Source organism: Scyliorhinus torazame, chromosome 21, assembly GCF_047496885.1.
Source record: "Scyliorhinus torazame isolate Kashiwa2021f chromosome 21, sScyTor2.1, whole genome shotgun sequence".
Lineage (NCBI taxonomy): Eukaryota > Metazoa > Chordata > Chondrichthyes > Carcharhiniformes > Scyliorhinidae > Scyliorhinus > Scyliorhinus torazame.
In genome coordinates, this window is record NC_092727.1 from 111,086,581 (window position 1) to 111,110,657 (window position 24,077).

The window sequence follows — 24,077 nt, forward strand, 5'->3', positions numbered from 1 at the left end:
ACCCAACACATATTATGAAACAGATGTGGTCTTCCTTCAATTTGATAAGGTCTGAAATTTGCAATCGCCTTACTTTAAGTTGCTGGATCTGAGTATAGGGCAATTGGTCAAAAACACATTATAGAGATTTTAAAATTTACGCAACAGAAAATAGCAAAATAAACTATTATAGAGTAATCCCTGTTAGTCCATCTTTTGATATTCAACAAAAACAGAGCCAATCTCTCCATAATGGATTCCTGGGAATGAGGAAAGAACATATGTTTCTGCATTATATAGCTGCAGGATATGGTTATAAAAATTATATAATTTCTCTTGTTCATGCCCATTTCCAAACTCGCATCAAGTCCTATTCCCCCATCACCGCTGTGCCATCATTGGCACCGAATCAACCAATAGCTTAATTTTAAAATTTACATCCTTGTATTTAAATCTCTCCAGGGTATTGTCTCTCCCTAACAATGTAACCTCCTCCCACCCTCCAAGAAATGTGCATTCTTCAAATTCTGGCCTGTTGTGCATCCCTCATTTCTTTGGCTGCTACTGTCTGTTCCTGTACCTTCAGTCAGCTAAGGCATGAACTCTGGAATCCCCACCCTCAATCTCTCTGCCTAATTGCCTCTCCCTCTCACATCCAGTGAGGTCGCTCAAAACCTACCGCTTCCAATAAAGCTTCTGGCTACTTGTCCTTTTGGCTAATATTTGGCAGATTATGCTCCTGTAAAGTGCCATGGGATGTCATCCCATGTTAAAGACGCTATATAAATGCAAGTTGTCGGACATCCTTCTGATTAAAAACAAGGCACTCCTGAAAGCAAAGCAAAAAAAAATTGTTGCCCTATGGGTAGCACGGTTGCTTCACAGTGCCAGGGTCCCAGGTTCGATTCCCGGCACTGTCTGTGCAGAGTTTGCACTTTCTCCCCGTGTCTGCGTGAGTTTCCAGCGAGTACTCCGATTTCCTCCCACAGTCCAAAGATGTGCAGGCTAGGTGGATTGGCCATGGTAAATTCCCCTTAGTGCCTAAAAAGGTTAGGTGGGGTTGCGGGGATAGGGTGGAGGTGCAGGCTTAAGTGAGGTGCTCTTTCCAAGGGCCAGTGCAGACTCGATGGGCCGAATGGCCTCCTTCTGCACTGTAAATTCTACGATCCTTGCAGCCCCTGAAGTCTCGGGTTTGCATACCACTCATAAACCCACTGAAATGCAGTCAGCCAGTGGCATCGTCTAGCCCAAGAGCTGGTCTAAGTATTGTCTCTCCCTCCCAACACACACTTTTGACTGCATTCAGCCCAGCCCCATTGTGAGAATGTGTAGCTGGCCACACCAAGTATTGCAACAGCGGCAGTGGGGCAGGTGTTAGCTGCCCCGGGTTGCAGTAGAGGCTACCTGGCAGATACACTGATGGAACCCCGTTGAAAGTGCCCCAAGCCGGGGGAGGGACAACGCCGTCTGGCTCCCCAACCTGCGTCCCTCGGTCTGAAAAAGCCATTAACTCGTGCATATAAAATTTCTGCGCGTACAGTAAGGCTGGCTGATTAATCGCAGCAATGTTTTGCTTGGTTCGAGTGGTCCAACATGTGGTGCTCAACCCCGCCCCTCTCGCATTACACACTATAAACTTGTCACTTTTCCCACCAAAGCACTCAGAGGGAGTCAGGGCTCATTGACTGCGGGCATGTGAGCATTTAATTTTTTTAAAAAAAAAGTTCTGATCATTGCAAATTTAAATTGAAGACTTAAAGTGGGCCAAAAGAACAAAAAAAAAGGTGCGGCATTTTTTTTTTTGCAGGGTTGAAAGCACTTTTGCCAAGTGCACACACACAGCATCTTGCAGCCGCTTCCATGGATCAGGGCGCAGGCAGCTGCATGCGCAATTCGCATTCCGGGGCGGCCGTCTGGGGCTGCATGAGAAATCCACATGCCGGGGCCGGGGTGCCCGGCCTGCACCACTACCCGTCTCCTTTCTCTTTCTACAAGAAGTCGGACGCCGCCGATTTCTCCGCCTACTCGGACTTCACGTCGCCCTGCCTGGTGTCGGCGGCGCACAGCTTCCCCGGAGAGGAGCGGCTCTACGTGGACCATCACCCGGGCCGCTTCCCCCCCCGCTCCGAGTGGCACATTCCGCCCCCTCCTCCCCCGCCTCCACCACCACCACCACCGCCGACGGCGGCCAGGGACAGACAAACCTCCTGCTTGTCCGCCAGCTCCGCCAATTTCGAAACCAGTGGGGAATCGCAGCCGGCCGGCTGCGCCGGGACCGGGGATTACAGCAGCCAGCGGGGCACCGCCGCTTCCGACATCGACAAGAAAGCGGCCAGGAGGAAACGCGACGTTTTAGGTGAGGGCAGCGTGGAAACAGTTTGTCATTCGTTTGCGAAACGTGAAATAAAACATTCAATCTGTTTTAAAAATCAGCTTTTCCAACCAAACGCAATGTATTAAACTCTTAATTGTCTGCGAAAGTTTGTCTTCGAAAGTACCTTGGCTGGCAACGAATTCAAAGCTGCATTTTGTACATTTATTCTAAAAGTAGCTAGTTGCAATCCCGCAGCAATGACATTAAAGATAGTTTCAAATTAGCTCATTTCCCAAAACTGTTAAATGTCAATTTCGTTCCCCCCTCTCCTCTGACACTGAATAAAATCACAAGCGGTGCTTGCGATTGACAGGCTGCAAGCATTTATAGTTTCTACACCTGTCAAGAGTCAGCTGCAAAAAGTTGCATCGCTAACCTTTAAAAGGTGAGCAGAAAATAAAAATCATATCAAGTTATCCCTGGCTCCAGAATCTTTGCGGAAATTGATTTCGGTGCAATTTCTGACGCTCGCTCCTTTGAAATTGCCGTCTCGTCCGCCAGCCTATCTGGTACCAAATAAAGTTGTGCCCACATCTTAACCAGCCAGAACAGTGCAATTTAGACCTCCGCAGGTACACTGACCTGCCTGCGCTGCCTGAACCAACCTGGTTTTTAATATAATCTAATAATCTTTATTATTGTCACAAGTAGGCTTACATTAACACTGCAATGGAAGTTACTGTGGAAATCCCCTAGTCGCCACACACTTCGGTGCCTGTTCTGGTACACTGAGGGAGAATTCAGAATGTCCAATTCACCGAACTAGCTAAATGTGAACGCAACAAATCTTTGTTCCGTTCAGGAATAAGAGCCACAGCTTGAGAGAGGATATAGCGGGACTGACTGGTGTTGAATGAGGGGCAAACCGGGTCCCAGTTGGCATGAGTCAAGATGTTGCCAGCAAAGCACTTTATATCAGAACTGAATATGTTTGTCGTGCGTTGCCAGAGGCTGTGGATGGTCTTGAGACAATTTCTGTGACTAGGATGCAAGCTGTACCTCCACCCTCTTTTGCAATGCTAGCCATTATGCGGAGGAAATACGTTTTAGGTTGTCGTCTGAAGGACGGCTCTTTGTTTCTTGATGCTTTGCAACACCTTAAAATAATCGCTACCCAAACTGCAAAACTTTATTGAAGAGTTATGGAACGCATGGAAATATTTAACAGATGCTAAACAGTCAATTCTAGGAACAGTTCAGTTGGTTTAAATCAATTTCTTTCTCCAGGTTTTAACATTTAAATTCATTGGTTAGGTTTCAACCTTATAACACATTCCTATATATTTGCCACTTTATACATTTTAAGTTATTCTCAATCTTAACCAAATTATTAAAATGTATCTACCGTTTTTTAAAACATAATTCGCATAAGTACAGAGGCTATTCCTAAATCTATTCCATACAATCTGCATATGTTTTGCATTATCAAAGTTTAATTTGTGCTTTAAAGAGGGCCAGGTGCTAATGTGCTATAGAACCTAAACCTAAAATTGAGAACAGAATGACCATAGTAGGGCACACATTTATGAAAAATGATAGTATTAAAGTGACTTTTATAAGCACAGCATTGTTAAATGTATTCATTTTACACTTCAGATGTGCCCTAAAACCCAGTGATAATCTCCAGGTGTGTAATGCACAGTTTAATATATGTACAAAAGTACTGCTTTTGAAAAAAGCAAATTGAAAGCCATTTGAGACTACAGAAGGGTGTATGTTGGACTAATATTGCGGTCCCTACAAATTTAATTTCACTTTCAAAATAAGACACTTAATACATATTAAGCAGTGGTTCAGGGAGGTGGTTCAGGGAGATGATAAGTTATTAAAGAACTATAACAAATAAAACCTATTTGAACAGACAATATGTCACTGATAAACACCATGAAATTTCATTGTGGCATTTGATGGGCTCCCCTCAATAGTGTATTTCTGACTTAAATGAAAAATACACAAAGGCTAGCAAAACAGCAGAGCTGAACCTATTGTTCGTGCAGTATCCATGACTCGATCTAAACATCATTTGAGAAAATGTAAATGAATATCACCCAAAATACTGCCCTTATGTAAAACAATATCTTAGTGAGTTTTCTGATCTGGAGGAGAGAAACTTTTCCAAAATCTAAATGAGTTCAAAGCTATTTGTAATTTCAGAAAAGTTGTAATGAGTTAAGGGGTACAGGAACACAAATTTTACATTGTAATTTGATTCCTGTCCGCTTTTCTACATTTTTTTGTTGTTAATTTTAACATTTTTTGTAATTTTGTTTTGCGAAATTAGTAATTCCCATACTTGACAATTTTGAATTTTGGAAGAATTTTCTAAGAGCAAGAAAGTTACTTTGTTAGTAAAGATGTTGCAAATGCCCGAGGTAATCCTTCAGCCTTTGCAATAGTTTTATTTTATATATACTAATTGGATTGCAAATAAGCTTAGGAAGTATGTTTGAATATGTTTTTTCACCACAGTCAATTGAGGTTTGGTGTTTTAGTATTTCTGTGCGCATTTATAGTTTTAGGATAAATTGTTGGTTTTGCATGTGATTACTTGCATTGATTTCGTTTCAAATTGGGACATCATATGAAAACTCAGTTGGTCCCAAAAAGTTACTTATTTGTGTCACCATGTATTTTAATATTTCCTCGTTCTTAGTTTTCTACTTTACTTTCAAATCAACGCTCTATATTTCCTTCTCTGGTTTTATATTCAATCTTTCTTGGTTCATTTGTTTGTTACCTTTTATGATTTCATTTTGCTTTACTTTTTTTCTGTTCTAAATCTGGTTTTGACCTATTATAATTCATTGCTAAAGCTACCTATAATATCTGATACAATTAGCCCAGTCTAGAACCGTGGTGTCAAAATATTATCATTGATAAAATGATTATATTTCCCATCATGGATCATAATTTACTTAATTTAATTGTGATATTTTATGCTGAGTAGCCATGAGGGATTCAATGGAACAACAGAAAGATATCACCTTAATGGTAGTTTCAAAAATAATTATAGGCTTGTTTAAAATGAACTGATGTACCTTTTTGGCAAGTGAAAATCTTCACAAATATATTTACAAGTTGGTATAAATAGTGAGCACTATCCGTCTTGCTTACCAAGTTTTTTGCTCTGGCATTTTCCTGAATTGTGAAAGACTTGCATAAGGAAAGTAACTTTCAAAATGGAAAACAGGGGTAAACTATACTTTTTCATTGCCCAGTCGCAGGAAAGACCTGTTCCCTTTATCACAAAGCAAAGAATTTTAGAACATGCATCGCCTAGAGAAATGTCGCTTTGAACAAATGCCCCTTTGGACAAACTGAATGCCTATTAAGTAACACATAATGTTGGTGCCCTGGTTATTCTTCTGTTCTAATACTGGAACAGCTCCTAAACTTGGTTGTTCCTGAAAATGTTTATGTATTTTGTATTTATACATTTTAAGATAGCTACTGGACCTAGAACTTCCTGTAGTCGGCTGCATATCATTGATACCCTTGTGTAAATCACATCATAAATCAACAATGCAGTGAATAAAGGCAACGAATGTCATTATACATAATAACTGAACATAAATTAAACAAAGTTCATCTATTGGAGTATATTAAACCAACAAGATGTACCCTAATTTTAAGGATTAGTTGTATATGACTTGAACTTGACTCAAAGTTTATTACATTAATTATACCTACGGACTGGATAACATATGCCCAACTAATCAGTATGATCCACTTATTATAAATAAAAGGGTTTTATTTTAAAAAGCAACATCTGGTTAAAATTGACTTGACTTTATGCCAGCTATTTTTGGGGACCTATAGTTAGGAGCAAGGTTTGTAAAACTGGTAATGTGGTTATGTTTTATCTATTTCAAAGTCAGTCATCATTGCATGTGCTGTAGTAGGTACGTGCCCCTTTCGTCTGATGATTGGAGCCAATACTGACTTATTTTTGGAGTTCATGGTGGCGCAATGGTTAGCACTGCTGCCTCACGGCGGCGAGAACCCCGGTTCAATCACGGCCCCGAGCCACTGCCCACGTGGAGTTTGCACATTCTCCCCATGTCTGCGTGGGGTTCACCCCCACAACTCAAAGATGTGCAGAGTAGGTGGATTGGCCATGCTAAATTGTCGCTTAATTGGAAATAAAAGTTTTAAAAAATTTTTTACATTTCTGGAGTTCAAAAGGTTTATTAATCTTATTTTTAAAATGATAATGTAGCCAGATCAATCAAAATGGTCAATAACATTCTATGACATTATAGAATTCACAGCACAATATAACAAATCTGGAAAATGATGCACCACGTAGTTGTAGGCACACAAAGCAGAATGTCGCACTGGTTATATTTGATTTGGTTGCTGCATTGTTCAGGTACTCACAGAAGCAAATGTAGTCCATCTTTGGTATTGAATTTTAATCAAATTCAGGAGCTGTTAAAAGTGGAGGGTAAGCATGGTATCAGTGTGAGCCACTAAATAGCATTCTGAAAACCAAAATGGGGAAACTATTTTCAGAAAGTTAATTGTAACCTCCGTGAGTGTTGTGTCGCTTCCTCCTTAAGACAGCCCTGTAATTAACCGATCAAACTTTAAATGTGCAGTTCTATTAGTGTAAGTGACTGCTCTCCATGTGGCTTTCAACCTGCCTATGCACAACGTAGATATTTTGTGCAACCCAAATTTCACCAGGTCTGAGAGTCACAACTTTTGAAAATTCTTGATTTGCAAGACAACTTAAAATAAGAATCTCACCTCAGAATTCGACCTAGAGTTCTTTACATCACGCGTGATATAATTGGCTTCTTTGCTAATTAACTCCATGCCCATACATTAAATCATGTCTCGGTTAAAACTTCCCATTAACAACAAATTCACTGGGATTTTAATTGTTGCATGAAGCCACACCTGACTTCAGAATTTATTTCATTTATTGCAGGGGCACGTACTTAAATTTTGAAGACGTCTTGGGTTGTAACAGTATAAAGCCTTAATTGTGACTTTTTATTGCATTTTGCCTGACACTAACACAACAATCCAGCAGGGAATGTTATAATAAATCACAATTGTGTTTTATTTATGGATTAATTCATTTGAGTCTTTCCTGGTTGAACGTAACTGAGAAAGCCTTTCTATTGGCATTAGTGGAGTTGTTGCTGATTGAGTAGAGGAAGTGCTATTGTAGCAGGCTGGCCCTTCAATACATCAACACTTTGTCTCCTTTGTTTCCTCTTTTTTTTTTACAGATGATTTTTTTTATTAAGGTGAGAAAACTCAGGGCTGTGACTTGGAACCTATTCCCACTTTCTGCACCCAGAGACTGCATCAGGTCCTCCCAAATCAAATAGACTTACACAAGCTTAGAGCAGGAGCAGACAGTTTGGCCTAACTGGACTATGCCACTGCTCCAGCTCGGCACAAGCCTAAACAAGCAATGCTGTACAGCATGGACATAAGTCAAGCTCCTCTACTTTGCTTCAATCATGACATCTATTTTCTCTATTTGCAAATGGATCATGTATAAAGTGCCATTCCTACTTCACTTCTATTTTATTCTTTCTGCTAACATTTACTAAATGGAAGACAATATACCCCCCTATGTGTCTTAACCCCTTAGTAGGAGCACATTTGTAGTACTGAGTGCAGATCTGGTTTCCTCACTGCAGGGAAGTTGCAGAACCTTATGCACTTCCCCTCTGGTGGGGGGCAGAGAGGCATTTAATCAGATGGCAGGGTGGTAGGTGGGGATCGTGGCACCTTCCCACCTCTACGCAGATTAAGTCCATGGTAGGAAGGCCCATGTGTGGCCTTTCTGCCTCACCGCCAATTGAGGCCCTTAAGTGGGCAATTAATAATCCCACTCTCACTAGTATTACCCCAGAGACAGGCCAGGGACTTGCCATGCGGGGTGCACAACAGGCAAACCCTTGTGGGTTGATTGCTTGTGGAAGCCCCGTTCAAAGGCACTCAGTATCTGATCGGGTGAACCAACATGAGCCGCCCTCCCCACCCCTCCCCTCTGCTTGCTGCTGACCCCTCCACCCCCTCTTCTGTGACTTCCCACTCCATGGGCGGGATTCTCCACTCCCACGCCGAAGTGGCCGCGCTGTCGTGAACGCCGTCGAGGTTCACGACAGCGCGGAACGGCCCCGGTCCCGACCGATTCAGGCCCTGACAATGGGCCAGGATCGGGGCCGCGTCATCTACACGCGCCAGGCCTTGTCGCCCGCGTAAAAGCGGCGCCGTATAGATGACGCGGCCGGCGCCGCATAACGGGCGTCATCCGCGCATGCGTGGTTGTCGTCCTCTCTAAATCCGCCCCACAAGAAGATGGGGGACGGATCTTGCGGGGCCGCGGAAGGAAGGAGGTCCTCCTTCAGAAAGGACGGCCCGACGATCAGTGGGCACCGATCACGAGCCACCCCACATTCCAGGTGAAGCCCGGTGCAGGATCCCCCCTCGCCCCCCCACAGGCCGCCCCCCCCCCCCCCCCCCCCCCCCAGCGTTCACGCACCGTTCACGACGGCAGCGACCAGGTGTGGAGGGCGGCGGGGGGAACCCACCGTTTTGGCCTGGCCGCTCGGCCCATCCGGGCCTGAGAATAGCGGGGGTGCCGGAGAATCGCCATTTTGGGTGTCTCCGGTGATTCTGCGGCCCGCGAAACTCGACCGGGCCGTTCCCGCCGCTTGGGAGAATCGCGGGAGGGCGTCGGACCGGCGTCCCCGGAAATTCTGGCGGCACAGGCGATTCTCCCAACCGGCGTGGGAGTGGAGAATCGCGCCCCATGACTCCCATCATTCACCCTTAACCTTTGACCCAGTGATGATCCTAGGACTCGGGTGGGTGTCACACTTTGGCAGCAGTCACTACCTCCCCGACGGTGCTGAGATAGATTAGAGCTGCTGGCCTCAGATTGGCTGGCAGCTCTTCATGGGCAGGACTTCCACCCCTGGGGCCCTTGATCCTGGGGGAGGCCTGCAGTTGGAGAAACGGAACAGGGAGGTCTCATATGCAGGTTAAACATCAGCACAGACCGGTTGTCCAAACAGTATAGTAACTTCTATGCATGTACAACTCCTAGACAGAAGTACCAAATGCACCAGTGTGAATTTTCGCAGTTCCAAAATGAGTCGCCCATTGAATAACCTCTTAGTGGTAATGATAATTTCATCTTGATTAGGACCAAAGACTGCAGCATTTTGGCTGAAGACTGTATAATTTTACCCTTGGGAGTCCACCTGTTCAAATCATTTGACTTCAGATGATCTTCCTACCGGCAAAAAGGGAGTTCCAACTTTTCAGCTAATCTGTTGAAATGAAACCTCTGACCCAGAGATGAAAGAACTCTGTGCTAAACCCACCAATACACCCAGTCCCCAGGCAGTGGTATTTCACTTCCACAACTGAGAATAGGAATGTCCCCTGCCCGGATGTGTTTTTACAAATGCCGTTAACCAAGTGCTCCTGAAATAAGGATAACGAACTGTGGGGTTAGAAAATTTGTGCATTTCCCAGTTAGAAGATATTCTCATTGTTGGGTCGTAATAATGCAAGAGATGTATTTAATTTATTGATGGGGTGTGGTCAAAGCGGGCAAGGCCAGCCTTTACTGCCTATCCTTAATTGTCCTTGAGGTCGTGATCACAGAATAGAATCCCTACAATGCAGAAGGAGGCCATTTGGCCCTTTGAGTCTGCACCAACCCTCTTAAAGAGCACCCTATGTAGGCCCAATCACCCGCCCTATCCCTGTAACCCCACCTAATGTTTGGACACTAAGGGGCAATTTACTTTGTCCAATCACCTAACCTGCACATCTTTGGACTGTGGGAGGAAACCGGGACACCCGGAGGAAACCCAGGCAGACACGGGGAGAATGTGCAAACTCCACACAGTCATCTGAGGTCAGATTCGAACACGGGTCCCTGGCGCTGTGAGGCAGCAGTGCTAACCACTATGCCCCTGCCACCCGAATGGCAATGAGGCACCTTCTTGATGTGGTGAAGGTACACCCACACTGCTGTTAGCGAGGCATTTCCAGTATTTTGATCCAGCAACAGTGAATGAATGGTGATATAGTTCCACATTAGGGTATTTGGAGGGGAACTTGCAATTTATGTTGTCTTCTATGTGATAGAGGGGCTGAATTTGGATGGTGCTGTGGAAGAAGCTTTGGCGAGTTGTTGCAGACAAAGAGTTGGAAAGTAGGATTGGGCTTCGGCGCAAAGCAACACAAAGGAACGAATGGTCTCCTTGTATGCCATAATTTTTCTATCTGAATACTGCAATAAGAATATGAGCTATATAGAGAGAGACACACATTGAACTGAAACATTGAAGAACTGTTCGGCGAGAAATTTATTATTAGCAGAAGTAAGGGAAATTACAAAGTAGCTAAACATATGGAACAAAAATGGCATACATCAGACACATTTGGGGCACATTTGTAAACCAAAATAAATGACATACGGTCACTTCCAATAAGTGGTACTTGGCAAGGCTGCGCCATTGCACAACTTTGAATGTATTAACTTCTCGGAATCAAATCTCGAATAAAATAGTCACAATTGGCATTTTTACTGTGCTGATAGGTTGGGGAGTTTATTGACAGGCTACAGTCCTGGAATAGCCAAGAATTTCCTGCTTTGAAAATTCCATTCACAATATGCCATGTTAGTCAGCGGGGCAGATGTGCTACGTTGCAAATTTTTACTGCACATTTATTTATTCCTTTTTATTTTCAAGACACAATTGACAGATCATTACATAGATACCGATTGGTAAAATACTGCATTTTCACAAACGTACTGAGTGCGCATTTAAAATGATCTAAAATGTAGCTGAGGAGGTAATGCACATGTCAGAAGCATCTTCCGTCCCACTGTCTTGAACGTTACTGTTGTCATTGCTATATAAAACCATAACATACTTATAACCATTTTTCCCACTGCCATTTTAAAGGAGACATTAGCACATTTATTGGTCCAAGATTTCTATAGGATAGCAGAGAGGAAACTGAAAAGTAAAGTCGTTCAGTCTGTTGCCTTTTCCCTCTGGGACTTGGGTTCAAATCCTGCTGATCCTAATTTGATGGAAGAAGCATCTGTTTGCTCGATGAGTCCTCTCTGAAATTGTTCTTGGCAGTCCCAGTCAAGTTCCAAATGTATAGGGGTGCAACTCAATTGGAAATGTAGTTCATGAGAGATAGCCCGCCTTGCTATGCTTATCACACTGGTGTAGGGTAGCCATTTGAAGTTGGGGGTGAGGGTTGAGCTGTGTGGTTGGCATGGGGTCCGTAGGAGAATAGTGTGAGCTATATATTTACTTCTGGGCAATGTGGCATTTGTTGCTCATCCCTCGATATTCTGCAACGGTGATGATGGGTCTCCTTCTTGAACCTGCTGCAGTCTTTATACCGGTGATGATCTCACAATGGTTTCTGGTGGTGCTGTGCCTCGTTGGGAAGTGATTGATGCTGACACTTGGTGGAAAGAGTTCTGTGTCCAAGTGCTGATGTTCCTCACTTTGATTAGCTTAAAATTCAAAAACATAACAGAGAGGAATTTGACATGTTTGTATAACATTGTAGCTGGTAATTTGCAGGGAAGTTAAACAACAACTAGTGCTGCAGAATCTTTTTTATTTAGTGTGGGAGGAACAAGCCTGATAGGCTGAATAGTCTTTTCGTGCTTAATGCTCGTCTTAGAACATAAACTTTATTTACACTATGTTTATATCCTGAAGGAAGTATATCTTCCTTGCTACCTATATATTTTTAAAAAACAATAGTGAAGATAAAAACCAATGAGAGAGTCCTGAAAGTTGACTTGAAAATTACAGCCTGCAAGAAAAAACTATTTTTTGTCTGAATGTAGTAATACTGATATAATTACTAACATTTCGCTGCAGTAAAATACTTTTCCCTTGCAAGATAAATTGCTGGGAGATTCTGTGACAACTCCACTTTTTACAAAGAAATGTAAATCATCAGAATCCTTTTAAAATTTTGAGTTCCCTTTTTTTTAATAAAGCTTTTCTTTCCCCTTGAGGCTATTTCTCGGTTCCATCGGTATTCTTGATCAGTGAACCATCTGTAGCTGACAGGGCAGGCGTCTGGCCGGCTTCCCTCCCTCGGCCAATAATGTGCAATGCACATTTGAGGCGCACATCAACAAAAGGACGATTCTCTCCAGTTTTCCCTCTTCCATTTTAGGAGGAAGCTTGGCTTTCGCTCAGCGCTTGGCAAACACATTTTGTTGCAATCAAGGCTCCTCTGACATGTGGGGAGATTTAATAGATCCCCAATGAAATCTCCCGCAGCACTTTAAGGTGCATTTCACGTGCAACGTGTCAGCGACTCGGACTTGCTGATGGTTCAGTGCATGTGGAACCACACAGCACCTTTTTATTTCTGTTTTATTTTGTGCTGGGGCAATGCAACTTGCACTATGGATTTCAAAAAGGACTTTTGGAGGAAGTAGCATGATCCTTTTAAAAGCAGATGGCATTTGGAATTCTGTCATGGTTGAGCTCATTGCAATTAAGACAAATTACATTCCCATTACATTTGACATTGCATATCTATCGTTTTTACACCTTCTGGATACATATGCCATTTCTAATTGTTGCCATTCTTCAACAAACTCCATTGCAATGTAATGTTGCAATATATGTTTTCTTCCCTCATTGTAACCACGTTTTGGCTCATAGTTGCTACATCAAAGCTATACCTTACAAGGCGCAGCACTGCACCAGAGATTTCAGTATTTAGAACAAAACTTAATTATTTGGCCATGATGATAGTTCCCGCAAAGGTTTTATGAAATTTTACCTAGAAAGAAAGTCTGGCATTTATATGTTACCTTTCATGAGCTCTGGACATCCCAAAGCAATTTACAATCAATGTAATACTTTTGAAGCGTGTCCACTGTTGCAATGAATGAAACGTGACAACCAATTTGCCCACAGCAAGGCCACTCCGATAGTAATGAGATAATCTGTTTCAGTGATGCTCTTTGAAAGACGAACATCAGCCAACATGCTGGGGATCAAGCTCTTCCTCTTCTTCAGGTAATCTCATGTGATCTCATACATGGACCTGAGCGGGAAGGCCAGAGTCCTGCTTGGACGCCACACCTGAAAGTTAGCGCATCTAACAGGGATAGTACTCTCTCAGTCCTGCACTGGATTGCGAGCCTAAATTATGTGCTTGACTTTCTGGCGTTGCTGTTGAACCCACAAACGTCTGGATCAGCGGCCAGAATGCTATTGCTCATCCAAGACTAAAGCCCCCTCCCCAATTTGACTCTGTTGGTTTGATTCGCAGATTGTGCTCATGAGCTGCCTCAATTTGAGGCATTGGATAGCGGGGATACAATAATTGGCCTCAGCAACTTTGAACTGGGGAAGGGAAAAATCACCCAGTATTCTATTTATGGTCATCTTCTGGTCGTGCTGCTGGGAGGTGAATGTATGTGGACCTCCGACAAGGACAACAACTGTGTAGCAGTCAATGTTCTGTTGAAATGCTACATGTGCTCAACGAACTGTATCCCACCATGATACAGAAGGGAGAAATTTCAAAAAGATTAGAAACTTAGACCACGATCAACGTTCTATTTCAGATGCTGCAGGACCAGTTCCTGTTCAAGTTGGTAACCTGACCACACAAGATTGTTGTTAAAAACCCATCAGGTTAAGATTTTGAAGCTGGTCGAGAAAGTAACATTATTTCAAGATTTTAGTAAAAGTCAACTGAGAATGTTCATGAGATACACTTTAAAAAAAAAAAAAGAAAACTAGTTGCCCGTGATTTTACTTTGGGATGTCCGAAGGAGACAAATGTAGGTTCTTTCTCGTTGAATAACAATGCTATTTTGTTTTTGTAGGAGCAGTTTGTCCTTTTGTTACCATTACGAGCAACTAGCTGCAAGTGAATAGAAATCACTAGAACCATGGATGTTTACGGCACACGAGGCGCCATTTGGCCCAACATGCCTAAGCTAGCCCTTTGTCAAAACTAAATTATTTCATAATTCAAACACCACTCCCACATTGTAATGAGCCAATGCACATCAGTCAGTTGGTGGCCAATGATTGTCACACTTGTAGAGCCCTCGGTATAGTAATTGCTGCTCAATGACACCAATACTGGCCATCAGCATTTGACACGACATTCAGCTGCCAGGAAAAGCAATTTGCCCATAAATCGGTTCATCTCCTTAGCCTATATTTTAACGCAGGCATTGTCAAAGTCGGGGGCGCAACCTGCGGGTGGGTTCGGGCGGGTGTAGGGAGGGGCGTGGAGCCATCCGTCGCGGCGCTCCCGATCGCGCAAATCCGCGGTTGACAGCCGCAGCAGCCTGCTTTTAATAATGCCGGCTGCAAGCTGCCTTCAAAATGGCATGTGCACCCGCTCATCGGTGCACATTTGCCACTGATGAGCGGGCACGCATATGCATTGCGGCCGCATTTTTAAAAATCTGCCCGCAGCTTTTTAGAAGGCCATTCGCAGCCAGCATTGTTAAAAGCCGGCTGCAAAAAGTTCGGGGAGAATGATATGATTGGTTGCTTTCTGAACTTTGATGCTGATGAAGTGGAAGTATCTTACTCCAAGAATGGTGAGTGATCAAACGATGGTTTCACCGCAGCTGTAATTTCAACCAAGAGGTCTCAACTTTTTTCATCTTGATTTTTAAACATTCCAAAACAAAGTGCCCGCATGTCGTATTTGGAAGCTTTATCAATTAATTGATTTTTAAGTGTATTTCATATTTTTACATTTTTAATTGTAATGTTTAGGTGAAATGTGGTGAACTTCCAATTTCTAGAGGATGAAAACATTTTCAGTTTCTGCATTGTTTTCCTGTAAAATTTTATCAAATAAACCCCCCCCCCCCCCCCCCCGAACGTGTGTCAGAAAAAAGCCGTCTGCTGCGGCTGTTGCCCGCGAATTTGTGCAATCGGAGACGCAGAAGATTTTTTAAAAATTCTATGTAATCTTCCTGCCTGAAGGGAGGCAGAGAGCAGGTCACAACCCCAACATCACCTGCTTTGGGCGCGATTGCGATTCCTCCATTTTGTCAGCAGCAAACAAGGTAAGAGAAAATGATGGGTCGCAAAGGTCGGCCGGCGTGGGTCGCAAAGGTCGGCCGGCGTGGGTCGCAAAGGTCAGCCGGCGTGGGTCGCAAAGGTCAGCCGGCGTGGGTCGCAAAGGTCGGCCGGCGTGGGTTGCGAAGATCGGCCGGCGTGGGTTGCGAAGATCGGCCGGGTTAGGTCCCAAAGGTTGGCCGGTTGGTAAAAGTAGGTCCCCGGAAAAAAAGTTTGAAAAACACTGTTGTAACGAATAATGGGAGCAAATTCGAGCCCACGCACTGGCTTCATTGTTCAAAATAATGGTTGCAAATCTGCCCTTGCAGTTTAAGTGACAGTTTAGTTCACTCTTATCTCTGGTTTTGGATTCAACCTCCATTCCCTGACTTGTGCATATAATCTAGATGCCGAAGCAGCACTGGATTTTTAGTGGTGCTGAGTTTTTAGATGGAGCATTAAGCTGGGGCCATGTACAGCAGGACATTTAAAAAACTATCAATGGAACAGTTCGAAGAGCAAAGAATCCTCCCTGCATCCCATTCAATGAACAATACTCAAATGGATTAACATGTCAGTTATTCATTGCTGTTTGCGTGATCTTACTGTGCACAAGTTACCTGTTGCATTTGTCCAAATGACTGCACTTCAGTAGTAAGCCATTGGCTACAAAATGCTTTTGGACATCCCGAGGATGTGGAAGGCACTACATAAATGCAAGTTCCTTCCACTTATGATACTTGAATCTCGCAATTAGATTACAACTTTCTAACCTCTCGCAAATAATAACTATGAATAATAATTCTTGCATTATTGCATTAAAATGTCTCAAAGCATTCTATCCAATGCATTACTTTCTGGAAGTGAGCTGTGAGCAAATGTGACAGTCATTCTGCGCAGCAACATCCACAAACAGCAATGAAATAAATGACCAATTAATCTTTTTTTTGGTAATAGCGATCGAGGTGAGTGGAATGGTGGCCAGGACACCATGAGGACTCCCTGCCCTTGTTTGAATTGTGTTGTGGGCTCCTTAGCAACCGGAGGATACATACAGGACCTCATTTTAACACCAAAAACTGTGACCTCGCCGACACTGAGTCACTCCCACCATGTTGCACTGGAGAGCTGATTTGCCGTATGACCTGAAGCATTGCCATGGAGTTAACACCCATTATTCTCTATGTATATACCATAAAACACAAGGAAACATGGGGCTGCATTTTACTGGGGGAGGCTCGGGGCACTGCTTGTCTCCCCAGTAGGAAGTCGGATGGTACCCGACATGTGGGAAAGAAGCCTGCCCTGCAGCCATTACATGTTGGGGCTGAGCTGAACTTCCTCATTGAGACAGTGTTTTGGAGGGAAAGCGGCGAGGAAGGGAGTCATAGAGCCGTTCATCGCAGAAAAGTCCCTTCGGCCCATTGAGTCTTCACCAACAATAACTACCCCTAAATCAATTTCCCACATATCTGATCTCCCTGATATCACCCTGTAACTCTCTTTGGTATCCTCTCCAAAGCCTTGACATCTTCCTTATAATGTGACACCCAGAGTTAGATACAATACTCTAGCTGAAACCTAGCTTGGTATTTGTAGATTTTTAATGACTTCCACATTGAGTTATCAATGACTTTTTACAAAGCTGAGTATCACATTTACTTTCTCAACTTGCCCCATCACAGGGGGGGTGGGTGCGCAGTGGGTGGTGTCCCTGATGCACACTGGGCACCCCTAAATGAGGTGGCTCCTCTTCCTTCCTTCCTTTTCATCTAGGCCACAAACACCAGCCTGCCCACTCCCACCCACCTGCTCATGCCAACCATAATACGGCGTGGGCAGCATATTATCCCAATCAAAATGTTTCCTAACAAGCCTAATTGATCTTTAATTATTCATTTAAACAGTGTGCTGCCAATCTTAGCGTATTATTGGGGTCAGCTGAGGGGGGCAGGAAGGCTACCCACCCAACATATTTTACATGTGCCCCACCCCCCACCCCGCTGAAAAATGGCTGGTGGGGAGCCAACCGTTCCAGCCCATGGATATTGTTTATAATCATATGCTGTTATAACCTGTTTCAGAAACTCAAGATTCAAATTACAAGTCCGAATCTAACAGCAAGGCCAGAAAAGAAAGGACAGCATTCACTAAAGAACAGATTCGAGAACTAGAGGCGGAATTTGCCCATCATAATTACCTGACCAGACTGAGGCGATACGAGATAGCAGTTAACCTGGATCTCACGGAAAGACAGGTGAATATTTTACTGGTTTCAATATTCTTGCAACTGGCTCGTAGGGACATATTTTACCTATTTTACTCCATCTTCTGCTACTTTTTACATCTTTTGATGCCCTCACACCTGAGCTTCATCTCTCACACTGTTGCCGGAGTCACTACGTTGTTGCTTGTTGCAATGCACTTGAGACTCCAGAATCCATCACTGGGGAAGCAGCAAGCCATTTCTTTCCGATCGTCCAGGCAACTGGAATTTTGCCATCTAGGGAACAAAGAGCACAGGCCAGCACCCAAATGTTCCCTGAGAGCGACATTGCCTGTCATGGGAACCTATACTCTTGCAGGACACTGTTCATCGCCAAGGCAATTTTGTGATGGTAAAAATTAGGAAAACTGTGCAAGTGCCTTACCCCACACCAGCCAGGCTGGAGTCTGCCTGAGTAGGGCCACCACTTAGTACTGAATTACGAGCCTCATACTGCGCACCGATGCCCACTAAAAATAGTTGATGAAGAATGCCTGGATTGAGTTTTTTCAATACAGCATCCTTGTAGTCAGGAGCAAAGAGAGATTGGTGCCTTTTCTATTCTGACCCAGTCCTAAAGCTGAAAGGGTAGTGTTCTGCACACTGAGTTACCACAGCATTCGCAAACAGACACGATAGGGATGGGAACCACAAGCAATGTGGGAGTCTGACCCAGTAATCATGCGGTTTGCCAAATGTTATTATTTTTGGCCTTCATATTGAGGATTTGCAATGGAAATTTTTAAAGTGCAAAATTGCATTCCTTGGAACAGCACCAGGGCTTTCCTGCGTATAACCTGAGCAGTGCAGAAATTGGGAATAGATTGAAGAACACTGTTTGATCAAGAAAATGCGGAATTAAAGAGCTCATCCTCGGTCCTCCATTTATACAAAAGCAAGGAGCTGGCCATGAGGGAACATATATAAGCGCGTTTGCAATGCTGCTGCGCCCAGTGCTTTTGAAGAAATTGCTCTCCTCCCCAGAAGACCGATGAGGGGACACTTCGGAAAGAGTGGAATTTTACATTTTCCTATTTTCCTTCCGTTTGTGCAAAGTGTGTTGTTCAGCCATTAACCCCTCTCTCTGCATGTTTCTAAAGGCAGCAATTACCCCTCCCCCCCACCCCCACCACCACCTCCTTTCACCACCAACCCCAACTCTTCCCCCAAATACATCATCCAACTGCCACGCCTTCATGTGAAGACCGAGACAGTGAGAGGCAATGGACAATATAACTGTGGAGATGGATTTCATCTTTGCTGCTCTCACTCACTGCTGAGTAAGTGATTAAGGCTCAGACAGAGAAATGGAAACAGGTTCCAGCCCCCACCCCATCAGAAAACAATGTGGGGAAGAGAGGGTCATGCTTCCATATAAATACAAAAAGTACTTTCCAGAACACTAGCAAGACAGAAGAAAATGCACCCGCATTGCCAAAGTAAATGCAAGACTATTTTGGTTTGTGGAACTAAAGTAACTAAGTCACTTGTTTTTATTGAGTAACGCCATTTGTGAAGAACATTTGCATCCAAACATTCAATCACCCCCAACAGCAGCAAAAGTGCTAAAACAACACAAAACCTGCCGTGCCTCATTTGCGTGGCATCTGGTTACAATTGATTCCTCCTAAAACAGGCCATAACCTTCTGCCCATTTTAAGAGCGATTGCTCTTTTATTTTAAATGCTGTTAAATCGCTCGAATTGGAACAGCCCTGTGTGGCTGGGTTGCAGAACTAGAGGAAGGAAAAGACCTGGATTTCGAGGTTCAAATGTTTTCAGTTGCCGAGGCAGATGCTGAGAGTTAGAAGTCCTGATTGCCAGGTGGAAACCTCGACTTAAAGAGGAATTGCCACTATTTTGAGGAGTGAAGGCGAAGACGCTTATCAGCGAAATTTTAGGCAGAAAAAAATAATTTTCGACCCGGGAATGTTTTTGACACACCACATATGATTACCGGGGAAGGCATTATGAAAACCTGAGGTACACGTCAGGATTTCTGTCCAAAGATGGGCCAGTTCGGTGGACTAAATTATGGCTAAATTGCCCCTTCGTGTCTAAAGGTTAGGTGGTGTTATGGGGATGGGGCAGGGGAGTGCGCCAGGGTAGGGTGCTCTTTCAGAGTTAGTGCAGACTCGATGGGGCCTTCCTCTGCACTGTAGGTATCCTATGACTATTCTATGAACTTGCTACTGGACTTTTCATGTCAACATTGACACAGGATCATTTTGAAAGCTGCATTTAAGTATCTCTTATAAATCACAAAATGTCCTCCAGGTTGTGGGACTTAATTGTGAGCGGATGGGAACACTGCAACAAAAAAAAAGGAGGGGAGGGTTTGTATTCGATTCCAGGGTAATAATGTTTCTTTAGAAAAAAAATACGTAAAATTAAACAGAAGACAGGAAATCCCTTGAAAGAATCCAAAACTCTGAGCCTAAATTACAATTTCTAATTCAGCAGCAATGTGATCTGTTGGCAAAAATATTAAATTATATTTGTTCTGAAGTCCATACTTCTGTTGAGTGAATTGGAGCTGGAAAATCAGAACAGTTTCCTGTTTACACTGGCTCTATTTATTTCAGTAGGTGCGAATTCCTGTTATTTGAGCCTATTTTCCTCCTCAATTTTCTCTGGCCTTACCGTATCACTTTTACTTGGGTGCTGACATTATTGTTTGCAAGTACAACAAACTTTTTTTTTTAAAAAGATACTGCGTATCTCTTCATTGCTCTAACTTTCCCCACGGCAGACTGGCCATGGGAAGCTTTAATGGCAATGTTTCCATGTGATTTCCTTGTATTTCTGGTAAGTGAATATAGTTTTGTGGAAAACCAGTTATTCATGGAATAGGAATTTGGTTGTATAAATGCGGTATTGTGCAATTTACAGATTAATCACTGTACGAGCCCTCAAGCTGTTGGTTGTGGCATTTGTTGTTCCAGTGGCATGTAGTCCCTATTTATTAGCTGAGGTAAGAATTAACCCTTTAAATTCCTAATTGATTTGAAAGCATAGGTTGATGGGGTTTATCTGTTTGGTGCAGTGTGCCTTCAAAGGTGGAGAACGTTAACACACCCAGAGAGTCTATGGGCGGAATTCTCTGATAATGGGGCTATGTCCCCACGCCAGTTGGAAAACGGGCGCGAATCACCCTGAACTTTCCTGGAGAAAGTCGAGAGTGATTCTCCGTTTTGAAGGGGGCTAGCAGAGCCCTGGAGTAGTCCTCGCAGCTCCGGCTGCCAATACGGGGCCCTGCACTTTGGGCCGCGGGTCTGTGGCGGCGGCCCGGCGCAACATGGCGGACCCGCACAGCGGGCCAGCCTTGACAATATAGACCCCCCCCCCCCCCCCCAAGATCATGGCCGCCCGCCGATTGGTGGCCCCCGATTGCGAACTTGGCTGTCCTGTACACCCCCCTCGGTGACGGATCCCCTTGCCCCCCACCAGGGTGGCCGCGGACTGGGTCCGCAGCCGCCACTCCAAGCCCCTGCCTGTTGTCGGCGGAGAATCACCGTGTGGGCCTCTTTCAATGGCCCCCGACTGGCGCCGCGTCGATTGGCGGCGATTCTCCGGTCCCCGGATCGCAGGTCTGACGCCCCAGTCTCCACCCCCGCGCTGAACATGATTGAGGCGCGGAGGCTCGGAGAATTCCGGCCTATATTTGTTGTTTGGGAGTGCAGGAACACACAACTTTAGTTTGCAGAATGTGAAGTAATAAAGGAAATATTCCATAGATCTACCATTAAATTGGAGTGCATATTCTGGTGTCCACACTCTGAGGCATGATGTAGCGCTTGAAGCTCGGCAACCCCTTGCCTTTCCGATATTACAAGCAAGTAGTCTGAAAATATTTGGAATGGTTAAGTACCTTTTCAAAGAACCTTTGCTTCAATTTCGCCAAGCAAGCATGCCCCCTTTTCAGAGGAATGAAATAAATGAAGAGCGAGGCTGAAAACGAAACAAAGGAAACTTAATGGGCGGAATTTTACCAAAAATTGGCCGTCTGTTTCTGGTGTGAAAACCGATGTAAATGCCGCTGGTGCCAGCGGCGGGAGATTTCTCGAAATATTGAGTCTCTTTGGGGGAAAAAAAAGTGTTTTAACCACGTGAATCACGCCGTGCTCGTGGCAGGCTCTTGCTGATTCGATCACCCCGGGGCAATTTAATCTGTGCAATCAGTAAGGAGCTCCATATAAATGCCTCACCAGCATTTGTCTTTTTTTAACAATCTTTATTGTCACAAGTAGACTTACATTAACACTGCAATGAAGTTACTGTGTAAAGCCCCTAGTCGCCACAGTCCGGTGCCTGTTCGGGTTCACAGAGGGAGAATTCAGAATGTCCAATTCATCTAAAAGCACGTCTTTCGGGACTTGTGGGAGGAAACCGGAGCTCCCGGAGGAAACCCATGCATTCACAGGAAGAACGTGCAGACTGCGCACAGACAGTGACCCAAGCCGGGAATCGAATCTGGGACCCTGGCGCTGTGAAGCAACAGTGCTAACCACTGTGCTACCGTGCCGCCATTCCAGATCAGTTAGAGGGAATGGCTGACAGGAAGATAGCACCGCGATTCACAGAGGGAGCCCTGACCAAACTCTACGATGGTGTTCAGTAGATCTGGGATGTCCTCTATCCACGGTCCTGCAGACATCCTTTCAGCAAGGTCACCATCTCCACCTGGGCAGCAGTGGCAGCCTTAGTCCATGCCAGCTCACTGCACAAGAGCACAGGGCAACAGCGCTGCAAAAAGGATGATTGACCTTTGTGTGGCAAACCCTGAAACCTGGAGGCCTCTAAAAATAAGAACGAAAGTAATTTTAAAAGCTGATGCTGACCATTATATTTCTATTTTAGCAATTTATTCCCTGACAATTCCGCTTCTAAATCAACCCAGCTGTGGAGTAACTATCTCATTGGTTGGCCAAGATTTTAACCAGGGGAATTTGACGTGGAATAATATATTTTTGGGGAGGGAAAGCATTTCCATGTGAACTGTAAATTCCTACTCTTTGTTCTTTCTTTTAGGTGAAGGTCTGGTTCCAGAACCGACGGATGAAGTGGAAACGTGTGAAAGGTGGGCAACCCGTTTCTCCGCAGAGTCAAGAACCGGATGATGTGGACTGCGTGACTCCCGACTCCGATCTCAGGAATGCAGATGGGAAAGGCCACATGGTGGGCTTAGTGGACAATAAGGAAACAATCCAGGACAGTATCAGATAAATCCATTGGCCTCGCCCAACACGTTCAGACTCTACCGTGCCTTAAGTTGGGGGGCCATCGCATATTTAATATCTGGTGTCAATTTGTTCAAGCTTGAATGAAAATTTGAACATTTCAGAAACATCGCCTTGGATTCAATCAGCTCCTAAACCAAAAATTCAGTGGTTGTTGACCGTGAAGATTTCACTTCTTTATTATAACCAAGAGGGATCAGAATCAGAACTGGAAATCTATTGCGCCATTGCTCATTCCAACAAAATGTCATTTATTTTGTATTTTTAAAAGAAAATTAGCTTGCAGGTTTGTTGTATAAATAATGCGAACACCTCAGTTCCTGCCACAATAAGTTAAATAACAGCATATCGATTTATGAAGATAAAAGCATGAATGGAAGTGAACCGTTCCTCTGTAGAAGCAATTTTTCCAACATATATTAAGGTGTATGTAAAATAAACCAATTCAGTAGAATGCAATATGTTAAATGTTCATTTTATATCATTAAACCTTTGTTAATGATTTATAACATCTGTTTTCAAGCAATTTATTTCTAGGTGGCGTTTTTAAGAGCATCAGGATGTGATATATCAAATCAGCGCTGGCAATTGGAATTAATTTAAGTTTCGTATTTATTTAAATAATGGGCAGAAGAATTTAACATCACACAATTAATTTACAACCATAGAAGATTACAGTGAATATGGAGGCTGTTTTGCCCATTATGTCTGTGCCAACTCTTTGCTAGTTCAATTCCAAATTAATTCCACTGGACTGCTATCTCCCCCTGGCCCAGTATCTTCCTCAGCTTCAAATGTTTATTCACTTGTCATTTTGTAATCAATACTGAGCACTTTCAAGTCAGATTAGATTTGGGGTGAAACAAATTCACCACCTTCAACATCTGCGCCCTCTGTAACCCTAACCAACACACAGTGGCAGCAGTGTGTACCATCTTAAATATACACTGCAACAACTCCTCGAGTCCTATGCCACCTCCTTCCAAACCTACCACCTAGAAGGACAAGGGCAGCAAATACATACGAACGCCACCACCTACAGGATCCCCCGCAAGTCATGCAACATCCTGACTTGGAAATACATCACTGTTCCTTCACCGTCGCTGGGTAAAGATCCTGGAGCTCCCTTCCCAA

General features: G+C 43.9%; 1 protein-coding gene and 1 long non-coding RNA gene across 3 annotated transcripts in view; one reads left to right on the forward strand and one right to left on the reverse strand.

Annotated features, from left to right (window-relative positions):
* Nucleotides 1-1,626: 1,626 nt before the first annotated feature.
* On the forward strand, nt 1,627-23,452 carry meox1 (mesenchyme homeobox 1). Its single transcript, XM_072487255.1, has 3 exons — nt 1,627-2,335; nt 17,523-17,695; nt 22,735-23,452. Exons 1-3 carry the CDS (start codon nt 1,840-1,842, stop codon nt 22,927-22,929), a joined length of 864 nt encoding a protein of 287 aa, XP_072343356.1. The 5' UTR covers nt 1,627-1,839; the 3' UTR covers nt 22,930-23,452.
* The window catches only part of LOC140398499 (uncharacterized), a 189,522-nt gene continuing 176,134 nt past the window's right edge, over nt 10,690-24,077 (reverse strand). For both annotated transcript variants that reach the window (XR_011937500.1, XR_011937499.1), the window contains one exon: nt 10,690-11,882. This is a non-coding gene — a long non-coding RNA (uncharacterized lncRNA). The remainder of the gene's footprint in view (nt 11,883-24,077) is intronic.